The sequence below is a fragment of the Pongo pygmaeus genome, chromosome 2 (genome assembly GCF_028885625.2).
Source record: "Pongo pygmaeus isolate AG05252 chromosome 2, NHGRI_mPonPyg2-v2.0_pri, whole genome shotgun sequence".
NCBI classification, from domain to species: domain Eukaryota; kingdom Metazoa; phylum Chordata; class Mammalia; order Primates; family Hominidae; genus Pongo; species Pongo pygmaeus.
The window spans coordinates 119932470-119953183 of record NC_085930.1 but is presented as its reverse complement, the minus strand read 5'-3'; the positions used below and the strand labels follow the sequence as shown (position 1 = coordinate 119953183).

General features: G+C 35.6%; 1 protein-coding gene across 2 annotated transcripts in view; it reads left to right on the top strand.

Annotated features, from left to right (window-relative positions):
- The window catches only part of PDCD6IP (programmed cell death 6 interacting protein), a 71848-nt gene extending 51450 nt beyond the window's left edge, over nt 1-20398 (top strand). For both annotated transcript variants that reach the window (XM_054483477.2, XM_054483476.2), the window contains exons 13-18: nt 5890-6138; nt 7287-7421; nt 8575-8669; nt 17397-17520; nt 18633-18820; nt 19743-20398. In XM_054483477.2, coding sequence (XP_054339452.1) covers nt 5890-6138; nt 7287-7421; nt 8575-8669; nt 17397-17520; nt 18633-18820; nt 19743-19917 — 966 coding nt within the window. In that variant the 3' untranslated portion in view covers nt 19918-20398. The remainder of the gene's footprint in view (nt 1-5889; nt 6139-7286; nt 7422-8574; nt 8670-17396; nt 17521-18632; nt 18821-19742) is intronic.
- The last annotated feature ends 316 nt before the right edge of the window (nt 20399-20714 follow it).

Below are 20714 nucleotides of genomic sequence, written 5' to 3'. Positions count from 1 at the left end.
ATCGGAGAAGGGCTGAGTAGTGGCTGTGTCTAGAGAGTTATCCGAGGTACAGAGGGTCTGCAAAGACAGCTTTTACTCCTGATTTCTCGTGACAGAAGGTTTATAGACATGTTGAGAATGGCTGGAATCTGTTTGTTTATTTATTTATTCACCAAGTGTTTGAAGGCCTACTGTTCCAGAACAGTGCTGAGCACCTTGGTCCCTAACATAAAGAGACAAAAAACTGCTCTGGGTTACCTTTAGCGTAGAGTAAATGCACAGTTACTGGGCACCTCTCAAAGGGAAGAAAAGGCTGCGTAGTTGAATGTGCATTGAACCTGGATCTAACGGGGGAACCCAATGGAACAAGGAATGTGAGTTGTTGCTTTGAGGACATAGGGGAGAAACGGGAGGTGGTCAGAAGATTAACTTGTGAAGAACAAAGAACCCGAAAAAGAAACTGCAGACCCTTCGAACAGCAATAAATTCTGGTACCTTTTTTATTTTAGAAAAAGATCTCTGTTTAGTACTCTCTTTGTATTCTTTTTGGTGTCTTGTACATGACTTAGAATTATGTGGCTTTCGTCCTTTGATTCTTCTGCTTTCAGTAGAAAAGCAAAAATGGTTTGTGCTAAGCAAAATCTGCATTAGTATGCACTGATTTATTGATATTTTATTCAGTTGTATCAGTTTTATTAATCCTTACTTGTGTTACACAGGAGAAAGGAACTTTTATAGTCAATATGAAGTAATTTTATGGAAGATAGATTTTCTTGACAGGGTAACCACAAAAATTTCAGTACTCTGTGTATATTCGTTTGTCATGTGCCTTAATCAAATAAGGCAAGCATCGGGTTTATCAAAGCTATTTCAGATGGTTGTCATAATAGTTGATGACTCATTTTAGCCAGAATTTTTATGATAAAAACCCAGTTTTTTGATTGCTGATCAGAGTGATGCAAATGTACATGTTTTATTAAAAAGTCCAAGTTTGATGGTAGGGCTGTTTTTTCTTTTATTGTGAAGAAGCCTACTGTCTAGTTACTTATTTTCAGTCTCTTGGGGCATCTGGTTTTAGATATTGAGATACTCTGAAAAATTTTGCAGACTAGTGGTCATTTTTATTTAAATATTTTTGTATTAAATACCTAGGATCACTGCTTGTGATTGGTTGCTTATGATCTACTGTGGCCTGAAGTCTAGTCTATGGTTGGCTGGCCAAGCCTTGGCCCTAATGTATATGGGACTGAGTCTAGCCAGAGGAAGGAACATCTATTTTTTTGCACAAAGGTGATGTTCATTTATACTTAAAGTGTTACATCTGCTGGGAGTAATGAAGGGGGTACCTTTAAAAAAAGACAACCCTTTACCTCCTTAGAGGTAGAGCATAAAGAGAATTGTTTAAAACTGTGTGCCCTCCCAGAGGAGTGCCTTTTTTGGATTCACAGACTAGTGGAGGATCTGCAAACACAGCTTTTACTCCTGATTTCTCATGACAGAAAGTTTATAGACATATTAAGAATGACTGGAATCTGTTTGTTTATTTATTTACTCACCAAGTGTTTTTTGAAGGCCTACTATTCCAGAACTGTGCTGAGTACCTTGGTCCCTAACATAAAGAGACAAAAAACTCCTCTAGGTTACCTTTAGTGTAGGGTAAATGTATCAAGTTTCTGCGTTCGTTGCTGTAGACATAGTTGCTTATTTGCCTTTTCTGAAAATAAAATGACAAGGTTATAAAAGTAAAATAGAAGATTTCATTGAGGGCATTTCTTTCTTTCTTTCTTTTTTTTTTGAGACGGAGTCTTGCTCTGTCACCCAGGCTGGAGTGCAGTGGCGCAATCTTGGCTCACTGCAACCTCTGCCTCCTGGGTTCAAGCAATTCTCCTGTCTCAGCCTCCCGAGTAGCTGGGACTACAGGCATGCGCTACTGTGCCCAGCTAATTTTTGTATTTCTAGTAGAGACGGGGTTTCACCATGTTGGCCAGGATGGTCTCGATCTCTTGACCTTGTGATCCACCCACCTTGGCCTCCCAAAGTGCTGGGATTACAGGCGTGAGCCACCACGCCTGGCCCATTGAGGGCATTTCTTGTCTCATATTGTACTTGGTGCTGTTAAATGCCACAGAGGGTTTTAAATCTAAAACTGGGGTCAGGAACCTGTGGCTTGTGGGCCAAATCCAGCCTGCCTCTTCTCTTTGTATGGCCTGTGAGCTAAGAATGAGTTTTACATTTTTAAAATGTAAAACTCTACTTTTTACTTCATTTTTTAAATGGCTGAAAAAAAGTCAAAAGAATATTTTAATATGTGGGCATTATATAAAATTCAGATTTCAGTGTTAATACATTTTTGTTGAAACATAGCTGTGCTCATTCATTTACACATTGTCTTTCACACTACAAAGCAGAGTTAAAGAGTTGCAACAGAGACTGTGGCCTACTGAGGCAAAAATATTTTCTGTTTGGTCCTTTACCAAAAAAGTTTGTAAGTTCTTGATCTGAAAGACAAAGTATTGACAACCTAGGTGATGCCATTCCTGCCATTTTGTTTGACCTCATCTCCTGTTCTGCCTTTTGTTTACTATGCTTCAGCCAGAGTGGTCTTTTTTTCTTTCCTTTGATCCTGCCAAGCTTGTGCCTGCCACAGGACTTTTACATTTGCGTTTCTTTCTTTGCAGGGCTTTCTCCCCATTTCCGTGGCTATTACCTCTTTTTCATTAGTCTCAGATGTCACCTCTTCTCCATCTTTGTCATTGTCTACCCACATTATTCTATTTTTGTGTATTTGTTTAATCCTCCCCTTTGCATGTTTATTTAATCCTCTCTGGTCCCCAAATGAAGGAAAAGACTGTTTTTGTTAGTAGTTGTGTCCATAGCATCTAGAATGGTACCCAAAACAAAAAGTATTTGTTTGAATGATCATCACTGGCAGCCTAAGTTAATAAAGGGATACATTTAATTGCAGTTGAAAGGTAGCTGGAGCTGTGTATAAGAAATAAATATGCTAGGATTCTAATTATTTTTATACTTTGATAACATGTTAAACCTCAAATTTGAATTTGTAAGAAAATTTAGGCAGTGGTTTTCTTATTATCTTGGTCATTCATTTGTGGAAGCAGTTTAATTCATTTTCTACTTCATTTACTCTGTTAAAATGAGGCCAGTGTCATATAATCTGAAATATGTTAAACTAGTGTACTGCATATGAATTTTTTAAAAAGATGTTCATAATATAAGGGATCTCTATCTTTGTGTGGTAGTCCACAAGTTTGTTCATAAATTCGTTGTTTGAAATGGCATTTTTTTTCCCCAGAAAGTTAAAATTATTGCATTTTTGTATATCACAGGATTTGTTAACTATTTGACCTTCTGTATCAGTCTGGTTAGAAAGCTTCTGTATCAGTCTGGTTGGATACCATGGAAGTTGCGGTTAGCTTTTCTTCCTAATCTAGATAATATGATTGAATACTTACCCTTTGTTAGAAGTTATGTTGAGCACTTTATATAGATTATCTCAGTCTTGACAACAGTCCTGAAATAGGTACTATTATGCCCATTTTGCAGTTGTGAAAATTGAATTTTCTAAGTAGTAACCTGTCCTTGATTGCACAGTAATGAAGTCCATTATGGTCTCTAAGGGAGTATAGTCAGAGTTGAAGTGTTTTTTATTTTCTATGGAATTAACGTTTTTTTCTATGTAATTACGTTTCACTTTGATAGACCATTAGTTCATTTGTTTCCATATTCAAGTTTTGACTTAATGTCGTTTTTTGAGTGTGTAAAAAATGTTCATGATTCAAAAGGTACATGCAGAGAAGCCTCATTCCTTTTCCTTCTACTTCTTTCCTGTATACTTCCTGTAAGTAACCATATTCGTTAGTTTCTGGTTTGTCCTTACTGATTTTCTTTTTGCAAGAACAACAACAAACAAAAAACCCACCCCCCTCCCAAAATTATGCATACATATGTATACATATATACATATTATGTATGTGTTTGTTTATTTTCTGATTTTCCTTCTCTCTAACTCAAATTGCAGCATACTATATGCTTTTGTGTCCTTTTTTTCTCATTTAATAATATGTCCTGGAAGTCACTTGGAAGGAAACTTTTATTCACATCGTCTGATATCAAGTTCTACTAGGTCTTTAAACAGACTTTGTCATATCCACCCATGTATGATTCTTTCTCCTCCTCCTTCCTTTTAGAGTTTCTGTGGTTTGATGCTTTCTAGACTCTAGGAATCGTATTTCTTTCTCTTTCCACAGCCTTCTCCCCTGTACTCTCTTCTTTATCTCCCTCCCTTTCTCCTTCCCTTCCCCCTTCCTTCCTCTCTTCTCCCCCTCCCTCTTCTCTTCCTTTCCTTTCCTTCCATTTTAAAATTAGGATGTTTAGGAGATATGGATGTAAACGAGGCCAAAAAGGAAATTCACCTACATTTAGCAGAAACCTCGAGTCTCTGGTCTTCACAAAGGGATGTTACTTTGGACGTTCCTATCAAGGAGCTAACTAAGACTGTGGAAGAAAGAGTAGGATAGGAATTTTTAGAAACAGGCAGTTGGTAGGGGAATCCATGGGAACTGGAATTGCTGCTGGTAATGAGAAAGACAAGGGTGGAGACAGGGCTCGTGATGTCCTCTTCTTCCTTTGTCTTTCCCCCAGTTTTCTTTCTATGGGCATCACTGGGGCAAGCAGAACAGGGAGATTGGGTTGATGTTCTTGGTGGTCCTAGCAAAGTAGGAAGAGATGAGTGAAAGGGGCAGCTTGAAAGTGCTCATTAGAAGGCGCTTGAACACTATGAATATAAAGGGGTATTTATGAATCAGGTGGGTATAGGTCAGAGAGTGTCTTGACTGAATACAAGAGATAAATCTCTGTTTTGTTTTTGTATTTTGTTTTGAGACAGGGTTTCTCTCTGTCACCCAGGCTGGAGTGCAGTGGCATGATCATGGCTCACCGCAGCCTTGACCCCCTGGGCTGAAGCAATCCTCCTGCCTCAGCCTCTGGAGTAGCTGTAACTGCAGGTGCACACCATTGCACCCAACTAATTTTTTTTTTTAATGTAGAAATGGGGTCTCACTTTGTTGCCTAGGCTGGTCTCGAACTCCTAGGCTCAGGTGATCCTCCTAAAGTGCTGGGATTGCAGGCATAAACCTCTACATCTGGCCTAAAACTCTCAAGGATATGAAGAAAGGCACAAGAACCCTCTTTCCTTTTCCTCTCCCAGTATATAAAATAAATGTGGTATATACCTTTATATCTATATCTTTCTCTATTTCTTTCTCCATCTACCATGCTTGCTTCATAACTATCTCTATTTCTGTCTTCACCTCTGTTTCTCTATATCTCTATCTCTCAGTCTCTCTAGGCAAAATAGGATATCTACTTACCTAGCAAAATCATACCTTCCCCTGCTTCACAGCCATGATTGGGAGGGAGTAGAGTGTAGAGTGGCTAAGAGATTGGTTTTGGAACTAGTCAGACTTAGGTCTCAAATTTGACCTCTGCCCCTTAGTAGCTGTATAACCATGTAACTTAATTTTTCTGAGACTCGTTATCCCTATCTTTGGAATAGAGGTCATAAATATATATATCCCATGGGTTATTGTAAGGAATACATGAAATTATATTTCTGAAGTGTTTTAGCATGGTGCCTAACACATAAGAGTTCAGTAAATTGTAGCTGTTGGCTATTGTTATTAATGCTGCTTTTGTTTTAACATGAGTCAACTGAAGGTACAATGTCTATCTATATAAACCTGATGTTCAATTTATATTTGGCTCTCTGAGAAATCATCTCTCTCTCAGCCCGAATGAACCTTTATATATTATTTCCTTCTTGAAATTGGCTTTTTTTTTTTTTTTTTTTTTTTTTTTCAGTTAAACTAAGGTGTCTTTTTTATTGTTTAGGTTGTAAATGTCTTAAAATCCTTATTGTCAAATCTTGATGAAGTAAAGAAGGAAAGAGAGGGTCTGGAGAATGACTTGAAGTCTGTGAATTTTGACATGACAAGCAAGTTTTTGACAGCCCTGGCTCAAGATGGTGTGATAAATGAAGAAGCTCTTTCTGTTACTGAACTAGATCGAGTCTATGGAGGTCTTACAACTAAAGTCCAAGAATCTCTAAAGAAACAGGAGGGACTTCTTAAAAATATTCAGGTGAAATTTATATATTTAATAAGATCTATGTTTTAAAAATTACAGAAAAGATATGTCTGGACTAAACCTATATTCAATTAGGAAAATGACATTGGAGAATATCTGTAGTTAAGAGTAGAACTTAATACATGTATATTTTGTAAAATTAAACTTGGCACATCAGTTTTATTTATATCTATGAAACAAAGTCACTTCTTTTTTTTTTTTTTTGAGATGGAGTCTCACTCTGTCGCCCAGGCTGGAGTGCAGTGGCGTGATCTTGGCTCACTGCAAGCTCCGCCTCCCGGGTTCATGCCATTTGCCCGCCTCAGGCTCCCGACTAGCTGGGACTACAGGCGCCCGCCACCATGCCCGGCTAATTTTTTGTATTTTTAGTAGAGACAGGATTTCACCGTGTTAGCCAGGATGGTCTCGATCTCCTGACCTGGTGATCCTCCTACCTTGGCCTCCCAAAGTGCTGGGATTACAGGCGTGAGCCACCATGACCGGCAGAAACAAAGTCATTTCTATGGCTAAAATGTTGCATATTACTTAGGAGTGCTTGATACTTCAGATATTTTTCATGGTTCCAAGTTTTTAATAGCTTTGGTTTTTTTTCCATATGGGAGCAAAATTGAAATTAGTTGGAATTACTGATACCTGTAATTATATGGCTAACATACATACAGACTTCAGTCATTTTTAAAAAAAAATAATGCAAAGTAAATATGTTGAGAAGTTTGAAGTTAGTTTTCGTGTTTACAGATAGGTAGTTTGGACTAACAAAGACTTGAAAGTTTGCCCTTTTAATAGTTGATGTGCAAAATTAAACATATATTTCTACTCCTAAACATTGTATCTATATATGATATAAAATACTCCAAAAGGTAAAATAATTTTCATGTTATATTTTTTGCAAGTGTTATATACTAATAGAAATCTGTGATCATTATTGGTTGTTTTGACTCCTATTGGATTTTTGAAATTTTTACTTAAGAAAGATTTAAAGCATAATGAGGCTTCAAAAGAGTGTGCTAGGTATTTCTAGTAATTTTGCATATGTATTTAATTACATATGATTTTCATAATTCGGAAAGAGCAATAAAAATGTTATGAGCTATATTAATTTTATAAATAAATGTAAATACATAAATCTTTCTTTTAACAAGGTCTCACATCAGGAATTTTCGAAAATGAAACAATCTAATAATGAAGCTAACTTAAGAGAAGAAGTTTTGAAGAATTTAGCTACTGCATATGACAACTTTGTTGAACTTGTAGCTAATTTGAAGGAAGGCACAAAGGTATGAAGTACATGCAAAAGGAACCATAGCTAGCAAGTACAGATGTGAACGTATAGTTTGGAAGTTAAATGGTATTTCCAGTTGAACCAAATTACTCTTTGCCTGGAATTTTAGCTTTAATGCCATTGCCTCTGCGAAGTTTGTTATAGGAGGGAGAAAGCTTAATGAAGGTGGCAGCATTTCATGGGAACTTTGAAGAATGAATTGCATATTTCAACTGGCAGAAAAGGGGTATAAATATTCCAGGTAGCAGGAATTAGCAGAGATGTCAATGACACCTTTTTAAGGGATAGGAAATTGACTAATTTGATGAATTTTGAGGGGACAGGAGTAGTCAAAGCTGAATTGTGATGGAAAAGTGGAGGGGCATGACTTTTATATTCTGTGTGGTGGTTTGCTGAGGACAGACTTGTGGCCTGCCCAAGTGTCAGAAGGCTTACTGAATATGTAAGTACTTTCTTGCCTTGTCTTTTAAAAAGTTTAGGGAATTCGCTTATATTTCTTTTTACCAATTTGTTTTTGAGGGAACAGTGATTTTTAAGTTTTTTCAGATGCATAATTCCTTTTGGTACTTAACTTCATAATAATCACTGAATAAAGTTACCTAGATATAAATACAGTAGTTAAAATGTAAAACCCTCTGAAGAGAGGGTGAAAATACTGCAAAGCCTTCCAAATAGAGAGGATAGTAAAATGCCATTTTAATGCGGTTTAAAATGCTTTGTTTAAATAGGTAAGCTGAGAAAACCCTCCAGAGAGCCTTTAGAAATTCTTTTAAGGGTTTCTGAAGTATGCTTGCATTTCTGTAGTGAATTTGAAAACCTAATCCTTCCACTTAAATAGGTTTAATGTTATTAAACAATTGACTTTTCTCTAGGAATTAGGAAGATTTTCATGATCATGAAACTTTTAACTTGTTACATTTTTGATGATAATGTTCTGTAAAAATGATTTTATTATTTTTATTTTCTTTAGGAGCCTTAGATCATATTTAATATTAAGTTGTTGGGCCTAGTAAATTGTATGAATGTATTTCATGCAGATCTCAGTTCTTCAGCTTTAACTATCATTGACAAATTAGCTTTAGATCACATTACTCTCTGGATTAAAAAATTGTTCTTGTTCATTACTTGTATTTGTTCTTTGCTTATAGTTTTACAATGAGTTGACTGAAATCCTGGTCAGGTTCCAGAACAAATGCAGTGATATAGTTTTTGCACGGAAGACAGAAAGAGATGAACTCTTAAAGTAAGTCTGTTTTGTGTATCAAATTGTACTTAAAGAATTTTCTTTTAAAAAATCATGTAGAGACTTGTTATGAACTTGGTAGTATGAGATAGCAATTTTCCTCCTTTTCTCATGGAAGAAGGAACTAGATAGAGTATTTTACAAAGCAACAAGTAAACAGCTGCATAATCTGGGAATGAAAGGATGAAAAGAAGCAGAAACTCTAGATGCAGGAAGTACAGTGAGGTCACAGAAATGATAAAAACAGTTCAGGTGGCAGATCTCAGGAAGTGCCAGTAAATACAAGCAATTTATTTTGAAGTGGCAAATAGGTTCCTTACATAAAACTAGAGCTATAGGACATGGAGGAGACAGCATGAATAGCTCAGAGAATACCAGCAAAATCACTTTCAGAAGGAAGGCTGCTGAGAAAGCAGGGCCAGTTAACATGCGACTCATTTCCTGCTGAGTAATCAATACAGAGTAGCACAGCGCTGATAAAAGGTGAAAAACATTAACAAAATTTAATAAAACTTCATAGATAAAGAACACTTACCAAAATAATATTGTCACAGAATAGGTGAAAATTATGAGCAAACATCTGACCATGAACTAAACAAAAACAACAACAACAACAAATGTAAGAAGGCAGTCATTCTAAGGCCGGGGTCCCCAATCCTGGGGCCTTGGACTGGTACTGGTTCGTGGCCTGTTAGGAACTGGGCTGCACAGTAGGAGGTGGGTGGCAGACAGGTGGGTGGCTGGGCGAGTATTACTGCCCGAGCCCCACCTCCTGTCAGATCAGCCACAGCATTAGATTCTCATAAGAGTGCAAACCCTATTGTGAACTGCCCATGTAAGGGATCTAGGTTGTGCGTTCCTTATGAGACTCTGACTAATGCCTGATGATCTAAGGTGGAACAGTTTCATCCTGAAATCATCTTCCGCTCCCCTGTGGAAAAATTGTCTTCCATGAGACCAGTCCCTGGTGCCAAAAAGTTTGGGGACTGCTCCTCTAAGGAACACTTTGAGCAGAAATTCCCAATCTGCAGGAATATGGTAAGAAAACAGGAAGTGATAAGATGTGAGGTGTCAGAATTCAGGAAAGAAGTAGAAGGGAAGAATAAAACCATGACATAGGAAAGAGCACAAAGGGTGAATAAACACTGAGGAACACAAAGGAACACAGAGTAGAAATGAGGAAATTAAAATGAAACCAAAGTCAGGAAAGAATTAGAGAGAAAATGGGCACAGAAGATCTAATATAGGCAAAACTGAATTTCTCTCAGAAGAAAAACCAGACAGAACAGTTATTGAACGTTCTGTAAACAGAACACTTATTTAATGATACTCAAGAACATTTTCTTAAAACAAGTGAAGATTGTTGAAAGAGGATATCATATGGTAGGGGAAAATGATCAAGAACTGTCAGCATCAAGGCATATAAATTATTGGCCTTGAAAGATAATGGCAGAATCCTTTAGGCAGTCAGGCAAAACAGTCAAGCCAGTTTATAAAAAGGTGAAAAAAATTAGGCTGGCAGCTCTGTATGCCAGAAGAGAGTGGAGTGATTGCTGTAATCTCAAGGATAGTAAATATGAGCTAAAGATTTTATATAGTAAATACATGCTAAAGATTTTATATCCAAACTGTCTTTCGGGTACATAAAAAGCCATATATTCATTAGTAATAAATATAAAGAGCTGAAAGAGTCTTATATCGATGATCCTTTCAGCCAACTAGATCTTTATTCATCTCTCTGTTCATATTCATGAACAGAGAATGAACATGTTCATGTTCATTCACCTCTCTGCTCATGTTCATGAGAGGTTATTTTCTTCTACCTCTAAGAAAGAGCAGGTTAGTTGTTTTTAGAATATTTCTACTAAACCTTTAAAAAGCAAATAATTAGAATGTTTTAAAAATGGTTCTAAATGTTTAAAAAAAGGTGATTTTTTTTTAGATGGAGTTTTGCTCTGTCGCCCAGGCTGGAGTGCAATGGTGCAGTCTTGGCTCACTGCAACCTCCGCCTCCCAGGTTCAAGCAGTTCTTCTGCCTCACCTTCCCAAGTAGCTGGCATTACAGGTGTGTGCCACCATGCCTGGCTAATTTTTGTATTTTTAATAGAGACAGGGTTTCACCATGTTGGCCAGGCTGGTCTCGAACTCCTGACCTCAGGTGATTGGAATTATAGGCATGAGCCACCCTCCCCCCCGAGCCTAAAAAAGGATGAGTATTCTCCATATTAGTCTTAATGATAAAAAAAACTAACAAAGATTAATACAAAACAGTCTACAGACCAGTTTCAGTTATGAATATGGATGCAAAAGTCCTAAATAAAGTATTTGCCAGTAATAGTCACCAGGACGTTAAAAAATAATTATTGACCAAGGGGAGGGGGGCATTTATTCCAGTATTCTGTATTCAGTGTTTTCACATCAAAGGAAAGATCACAGGTTTGTCTTAATAGATGAGGCAGAAGCATTTGAGAAAATGAGCGTTCTGATACTCAGTAAAATAAGAATAGATAGAAGATAGATGCTTCCGTAACATGAAAATATATATATGTATGTGTGTGTATATATTTCTGCCCAAAACTCAGTATAGTGATTAATGGAGAAGCACTATAAACAGTTCCCTCTGAAGTCAAGAACAGACAACAAATGTAACTGTCAGCACTATTTTTAAATACTATACTTCAGTACCAGCCAAGACAATCACATGAGAGATAAATTAAAAAATTGGAAAGGAAGAAGTAAAAGTAGCACTATTTATAGACATTATGATGGTACAACTACTTGAAAACCCAAGAGAACCCCAAAACTCTGCAAATAATAAAATAGTTATTACTGAAGTTGTTGATCATAAAAATAATTCGTAGAAATCAGTGGCTTTCATGTAAATAAACCTATAGAGGATAAGATGAAGAGACCCACTTACTGTAGCAACAAAAAGGATAAAATATAAAATATAAGTTTGTCATATATGAAACCGATGTGAAGAAAACACTATTTCAAGGACATAAAAGAAGGCTTGAGCAAGTTAAAAAACATGTTCTTGGACAGGATGACTCAACTTCATAAAGATGTCAAGTCTAAGTTAACTTATGCATCAGCTGGGCGTGATGGCATGCACTTCTAGTCCCAGCTACTTGGGAGATTGAAGTGGGAGGATGGTTTGAGCCCTAGGGTTCTAGGTTGTAGTGCGCTATGATTGTACCTGTAAATAGCCACTGTACTCCAGTCTGGGCAACAGTGAGACCCTATCTCTAATAACAAACATAAATAAAGAAATAAACATATGCGGCCGGGCGCAGTGGCTCACGCCTGTAATCTCAGCACTTTGAGAGGCTGAGGCGGGCGGATCACGAGGGCAGGAGATCGAGACCCTCCTGGTTAACATGGTGAAACCCCGTCTCTACTAAAAATACAAAAAACTAGCCGGGCGTGGTAGCGGGCGCTTGTAGTCCCAGCTACTCGGGAGGCTGAGACAGGAGAATGGCGTGAACCCGGGAGGCGGAGCTTGCGGTGAGCCGAGATTTGTGCCACTGTACTCCAGCCTGGGCGACAGAGTGAGACTCCGTCTCAAAAAAAAAAAAAAAAAAAGAAATATATGCATTCAACATGCTTTTGATTAAAAAAAATCAGCAGCTTTTCATTTGGAGTTAGACAAGTTGATCCTAAAATTCAAGTAGAAAAAGAAACAAGGTCAGCTAGGAAAACAAAAGGAGTAGTGAAGGGATACTAGTTCTACCAGATGTGAAGGTATATAATACCGTATTTAATTAAAACACAGTGGTACTGGTACATGATTAGACAAAGACAGAATAGAAAATAGAAATAGATTCAAATACATATGTGAATTTAGTGTAAAAGATCTTCAGCCAACCAGAAGAGGTTGTGGACAACTGCCCAGCCATTTAGAAAATAAAAGTTATCTTTATACCAGAGTAAGTTCTGAGTGGACCAAACTTGAAATTTGTAAATGAAATATAAGGTATAAAATAGAATGGAGGAGAATTCCTTAATAAAGCTGGGATGAGCAGGATCTAATAACTCCTACTTAAAATCCAGAAGCCATTAAAAAAAAAAAGGAAAGAATAAGTTTCTCATAGAAATATGATAAACAGAGTCAGGATATGACAAATTGGGAATCCAATATTTGAAACTTATTCACAGGCAAAAGGCTAATTTACTTTATTTAGAAAAGAACTCCTAGAAATGAACGAGAAGAAAACCCAATAGAAAATTGAGGAAAAGACGCAAACAGAATTTGGCAGACAAGGAAATACGAATGGCTCTTAAGTAAATGAAAAAAAAATGAATACCCTCATTCATTATAAAATACAAATTAAAATTAGTCTGAAGTAATATTTTTCAGATTGGCAAGAATCTGAAAGTTTGATAACATGCTCTGCTGTCACATGTTGGAGAAATAGATTTCATACATTGCCGTGAGAATACCCAATGGTGCAATCCTTGTGTTGGGCAGTTTAGCTGTAAAGAATAAGACTGCAAATTCAAACATCCTTTAATCCAGCTGTTCTGTTTTTGGGAGTCTATTCTGAGGATATATTAGAATATGCTAGAAATGACGTATTTATGAGCTTATTCATTTCTACATTGCAAATAGCAGTAAAAAAGTAGAAACAAAGTGACCAGGGCTGGTGAAATAAAGCTATACTTGTATAGTGAAATGCTGTGCAGCTATTTTAAAAATCAGGATGTTTTCAATTTACTGATATGGAAAGATCTCCAAGATAGTTATGGTAAAAAGACACAGAACAGTGTGTAGGGTATGCTTTGTGTAAAAAGGAAGAAAATAATAAATACAGAAATTGGCTTGTTTACGCACAAGGAAGCTCTGGATATTCTAAGGAAGAAAGATTGGAATATCGTCATTTAAAATATTTTATATTTCATATATCTAATTTAAAAATCAGGTTTGTTGTAAACAAGTGTATATTTTATTTACACTTGTCAAGTATTTTCAGCTCAGTGATTGAAAGGTGAATGAAAGATGGAAAAGTAGGCCATATAATAATATTAGCTTTTGAATATCTGAGAGTTTATTTTGTTAAAGTCATTGTTAATACTCAAGGCCAAAATCCCTTGAAATCTTACTGGATATAATGTATACCGGAAAAGTATACATAAGTGTGTATCTTGTTGAATGTTCACAAACTGCGTACACCCAGGCAACCAGCACTTAGATCAATACACAGAAAATTCTCAGCACCCTAAAAGCATTGTTAATGCATCCACCCAGTCAGTCAGTCTTTATCTTTCTCTTCCAGGGCAACCGCTATCCTAACTTGTAAGAACATAGATTACTTTCTCCTGTTTTTGCATTGTATATAAATAGAATCACATATTATGTACTCTTCCATGACTGGCTTTTATTCTACATTATATTTGTGAGATTCATCAGTATAGTTGTATGTATTTGTAGATCTTTTATTCTCATTTCTGCATATATTTTATTATGTGGATATACAAGTTATTTATTCTACTGTTGAATATTTTGAGTAGTTGCCAGTTTTGAGCTTTTATAAGTAGTGCTGGCATGAATGTTGTAAATCACTGCTGTCCAATATTGCTGGTAGCAGTAAAAATATGGAAACAAGTCAAATGTCTGGTTCTGGTTAATTAAATAAAACTACATTTATGTGGTGAAGTACTATGCAGTGACATATGCAATTGAAAATGTAAAATTTGTAGTAGCCATAGTTAAAAAAAAAAACAGGTGAAATTAATTTCAGTATTTCATTTAACCCAGTATGTCCAAAGTATTATTTTAACATATAATCAATGTAAAATTACAAATGAGAGATATTTTACTTTTTTTCACACTAAGTCTTAGAAATCTAATCTGGTTTTTTTTTTTTTTTTTTTTTTTGGTGAGGTGGAGTCTTGCTCTGTCGCTCAGGCTGGAGTGCAGTGGCACGATCTCGGCTCACTGCAACCTCCGCCTCCCGGGTTCAAGCAATTCTCTGCCTCAGCCTCCCGAGTAGCTGGGATTACAAGTGCCCACCACCAAGCCCAGCTAATTTTTATATTTTTAGTAGAGACGGGTTTCACCATCTTGGCCAGACTGGTCTTGAACTCCTGACCTCCTGATCTACCCGCCTCCGCCTCGCAAAGTGCTGGGATTACAGGCGTGAGCCACCGAGCCCGGCTTAGTATGTATTTTATACTTACAACACATCTCAATTCAGACTAGACACATTTCAGATGTTTGATAGCCATGTGTGGCTAATGGTTACCGTATTAGACAGTACATGCTTTTGGTGAGCATGTCGTATGCAGTGCTGTTGGGTATATATCTAGGTCAAAGGGTATGTGTATGCCTAGTTGATATTGTCATAGTTTTCCAACGTGATTGTACTAATTTATATTCCTCCTAGCAATATATGAGAGTCCTGGTTGCTCCACATTTTTGCCCTTAGCTGTTCTGCTGGGTTTGTAGTATTATCTCATTGTATGATTTTAATTTTCATTTTCCTGATGACTAATATGTCCTTTTTATATACTTACTAGCTGGAGGCTTTGCTGTTTAATTTCTGTTTTCATTGAAAATCTTTCATCAGAAATGTAAAGCGTTTAAGAAGGATGAATGTTTTACTCTGAGCTTTACTTTCTTTTGACTAATGGTTTGAATACTACTGTCAGGTTGTTGGGCATAGTACTGGTGGCATTTTATTTTGTATCTTTTTGCTCTTTTACATTATTGGTTTTATTTAATAGCATTGATTTATATCTTTTATAAGTGGCTAGGAAATTATCATTTGCTCTATAAATGTGTTATTTACTGTAACCATCCCTAGAGTTTATCAAAGGAAAAGAAAGGTATTATGTTAAAGCTTTATAATATACGTATATATTTTAGATATTTCAAAATCTGGCCTTTTAGAATTTTGATATTGATTAAAAGCTTATTTACTTTATAAGCAGTTATTTACTTATATTAAGAAGTAGTTTTGTTTTTTTTTTTATGAATGTATACTAGTTTTCTTTATATCTGGAGTGACTGGGGCCCTTCTTGAGAGGGAAGGTTGGATGCAGACAGTGTGGGGCTTTGCTATTAATTGTTAAATGAGGGCAAAAGGTACTGTCTCAGATGTTTTGGGACATGTCATATTTACTTCTTTGTGTACGTTAATCAGTGCAGTGAAAAGATGATTGACATCATGTATTACCTGGAGTGCATTTTACCTTGGGTATTGTTTAGTGTGATTTTGGGATAAATTTCAATTTACTGTTAGAGGAGACAAAATTTTCTAATATTTAATACTAAATTGTAATAGTATTTTCAGCAATATATCTTTCATGAGTTTACCTTAGTGACAGGTAATGTGTTATCTTTTAATATAAAATATTTCAATGCCACATTTCTTTGAATATCTTCAGGAAGTTTTTATCTAGAAATTTGCATAATGGTTTGCTTAAAAGGTTAGCCTTTTCACCTGTTTTATTTTGTATAAACACTGATACAGTGATTAAAACATTAGCTACATAACTATGAGTCATTGTAGTTTTCTGATAACTTTTAGATAGATGATGTTAGGAGTTTTTTAAATCCAGGGACTACCTTTTATTAGAGGGTGGGCAGTCTTTTAGGATTACTTGCCCAGTTTGACATGTTTCTTACTCTAGCTGTAACTGTGATCTCTGAAAATGTTTACTTTTTCCCCTTAGTCTTCAGAAATAGAAAAAAGATACAACTTCATTTTATTAAACAATAGGAAGAAAGAGGATTTAGATTCTAGTCAAGAATAAAAATGTATATTTTATTTTTTTCAGTTTTTTTATATTGATAAATAATTATACATATTATGGGGTACATGTGATACTTTGATCATGAATACAATGTGTAATAATCAAATCAGGGTAATTAGGATATTCATCACATATTTGTGGGGCACATGTGATATTTTGATACATGAATACAATGCATAATAATCAAATCAAGGTAATTAGGATATTCATCTCAAACGTTTATCATTTCTTTGTGTTGGGAACATTCCAAATCTTCTCTTCTAGCTATTTTGAAATATACAATAAATTATCATTAACTATCATCACCCTATAGTGCTGTTAAACACTAGAACTTATTTATTCTCTCTGACTGTATTTTTGTACCTATTATCCAACCTCTCTTCATCCCCACCCTCTACTCTTCCTTGACTCTAGTAACCATCATTCTACTCTGTCTCCTTGTTTTTAGCTCACACATATGGAGGAGAACATGCAATATTTGTCTTTCTGTGCCTGGCTTATTTCACTTATCATAATGGCCTCCAGTTCCATCCATGTTGCTGCAAATGAAAGAATTTCATTATATTTTTTTTTATGGCTGAATAATATTCCATTGCGTATATATACTACACTATATCCATTTATCTGCTGATGGACACTTAGGTTGCATTCATATTTTGGCTGTTGGAAGTGCTGCAATAAACATGGGAATACAGATATCTCTTCAATATATGGATATCCTTTCTTTAGGATATATACCCAGCAGTGGGATTGTTGGATCATATGGTAGATCTAGTTTTAGTTTTTTGAGGGACCTCCATACTGTTTTCCATAGTCACTGTACTAATTTGAAATGTAGTATATTTTAAAATACCACCATTGTTTGGAATCCATTTTCTATGTTTCATGTATGAAGAAAAGAAAAGCTGGTATTTTATGTGTGTTAATTTTTTTCTATCATGTTAATTTTTAACACTCTGTCTTTGATAAGGGACTTGCAACAAAGCATTGCCAGAGAACCTAGTGCTCCTTCAATTCCTACACCTGCGTATCAGTCCTCACCAGCAGGAGGACATGCACCAACTCCTCCAACTCCAGCGCCAAGAACCATGCCGGTTAGTAGGCAAATAAATATTTTAAACAGAGGTTTTACATTAATGATGATTACTTGTTCTAACGGATAAGACATAATTTACATAGGAAGGATCTAGTGGTTACCACCTGCATCAGGTAACCAACCTTCTGATATTTTGCAATATGTAGAACACAGCATCGTTCAAGAATTCTTGACAAAAAAATGGTTAACCTGAATCTAATCAAGCCCTTACAACTTTCTGTTTACAGCAAATAAAACATGATAAAATAAGAAGTTAAATTATGCTATTAGGAAACAATTGGACAAATCTATCACATGGGACATTTATGTGAAATAACTGAGTTGATCATTTCTAAAAGTGAATGTCATAGATTTTTTAAAAAAGAGGCATATTCTAGATGAAAAGAGATGAAAGTTTCCTTATAATCAAATGCAGTATATGAACTTTATTTGCTTTTGGTTTATAAAAATAGCTATATGAGCTTTTTTGTGTTAATTAGGGGAAAATTGAATTTGGAGTGGATATTTGATGACATTGGGGAATAGCATTAGTTTTTTAAGGATGAAAATGGTATTGTGATTATGTAGGAGAATATCCTTATGAGAACTTGAGTGCTGAAGTCTTTAGGGCTAGTGTCATGAAGTTTGCAACTTACTTTCAAACGATTCTGCAAATATATATGGATGTAGTTATAGATAAAGCAGAAATGGCAAATGTTAATAGTTGTTGAATTTCATTGGTAGATGTGTGATTATTTTATATACTATTCTTTTAAAATTTTCTGGTGTTTGACATTTTTCATATAAAGTTTGGGGACTAGGAGGAGATGATGGTAGTAAACAGTACCTGTGCTGCGTCCTTACACCTCAAATGGGCAACCACTGGAGGAAGCAGTAAATGATTAAATATTAGGCACCAGGAAAAGAGCAGTGGCTATGGAGTTTCCACAGATTGGAGAATTATTCAACTATGATATATTTCTATAGTAATAAGCCGGTATTTAAGAATGGGAATTAAAAATATATTTGGTTGGATTCTAGAGTTTCTCATATGTCCTTATTAATTTTAATTAATAGCAATTTGAGAGAAATATGAAACATTTTATAGTCAATGCTGACTTTTTCTTATAGCCTACTAAGCCCCAGCCCCCAGCCAGGCCTCCACCACCTGTGCTTCCAGCAAATCGAGCTCCTTCTGCTACTGCTTCAGCTCCAGTGGGGGCTGGGACTGCTGCACCAGCTCCATCACAAACACCTGGCTCAGCTCCTCCTCCACAGGCCCAGGGACCACCCTATCCCACCTATCCAGGATATCCTGGGTAAGGCTGCAACATTGTGTATCCCAAGTTGGCTAATGTTGTTTCTAGGCTCTGGCTAACCTGTTAAAAACAGGGTCACCCCTTCTCCAAATGGAGGTGTCATGAATGAATAAGCTACACTGTCAGCTTATCCAGAAATGAAAATAATGTTATGGTCACTTATATGAATAGGGATAGCTATTTCCTAGGCTTTTAAAATTTATGTTTTTATATTTTACATATTGGGTTTATATTAAATAATCTTTTCTGTATTATAGAGTTTAGTAGGTGTTTCCTTGGACTTTAGGTGATAAACAGGTACCTTTTCTGAGCGTAGCATAGCAAAACTGATAAGGCCTTGTTTACGTCCCTATACTTAGAATACTTGGCATTTAATAAACAGTTGAATAGAAATTTATCTAATTATGGGTTGCACTTTCTTAAAGGTTAATCTCTGTGGTAATTTCTTAATTTTAAAAATCCAAACATTTGACTACCTTTTAAGATGTGCTCTAAATTTTACTTAGTAAGTACATGTTGTCTGCCAAATATTAGAACTTTATAAGTTGTAAATTTATGTACATCACAGTGAATGTTGAATATTGTGGAAGAGGAATGTATTTAGATGACTAGTTTTGCCGCGTTAAAATGAAGGGTCTCCATTTTTTTTCTTTCTTTAATACTTGAATATTTAATCTTATTTTCTTCAGTATTTTTTTTGGATAGTATTAAACACTTGGTACTCTTGTTTTAATTAATAACAGGATAGGAATGCTTTTCTCTGACAAGTGCCTTGAAATAGTTTTTTTCTCTCCACTGTTCTTTAATAGACTAAAAAATAGAAGTGACTTTCATGAAAAATGTAGTTGTAGAATAATTATTGTTTTATTTTTTAGTATTTGATTTACCAATCAAGATTTTTTTGTTTTCTTCTCCCTATCAGGTATTGCCAAATGCCCATGCCCATGGGCTATAATCCTTATGCGTATGGCCAGTATAATATGCCATATCCACCAGTGTATCACCAGAGTCCTGGACAGGCTCCATACCCAGGACCCCAGCAGCCTTCCTACCCCTTCCCTCAGCCCCCACAGCAGTCTTACTATCCACAGCAGTAATATGTCTACTCAGCAGCTCAGCTGATTCAGATCAGAGGGAAAGAAATACCAACCCTGCAATAAGTGTACTAAACTCTACGCTCTGGTTAATGTAATGTACTCTCCTGGACTGAATGCAGTGTATAATTTCTGTCTGCAGCTAGAAGCTGTGCCCCAGTTCCACATTTGATTACACATGTGAGATTTGCTGCTGTTGCAGTATAAACACTAGGTATAATAGGATTTGAAATTGCATTACAGTTCATAAAAATTGAAAATGAGAAATTAAACCTGCAAGTGAAACATTTGAAACGATTATACTTTCTACATAAGACATGGTTGGGACATCAGATACTTACAAAGATGGTTTAAGTATGGATACTTGAGAAAATTAAGTTTTCTTTCTCTTTGGTTTATTGATTTGGTTTAATTTCCATTATGCTATTTTGCATAATCAAGGCACTGTAAATCTTATAATTTTAAAATAAATTACTTAAGAACAGTTGTCATTGTTATGTTTTGTTATTGATTCTCATTACTGTCTAATTTTTTTTTCTGGTATTAGTCTCTTTGTATGTATATAAGTTAAACAGATACTGTTTTTAAGTGCATGAATAGTACAAGTTATTATCAAGGATGTTTTACAGGGAAATCAAAAGAATAGTATCATAGTTTATCTTTCGTATGCTGATTAGTAAACGATTTTTGACATTTATTTTAAAAAGTCCTATAATGTGGAAGAAACAAACAATTGCTACCAAAGATTCTTCAAATAAACATACAAATAAATGTGTATATTTAATGTTTTATTGTTAGCT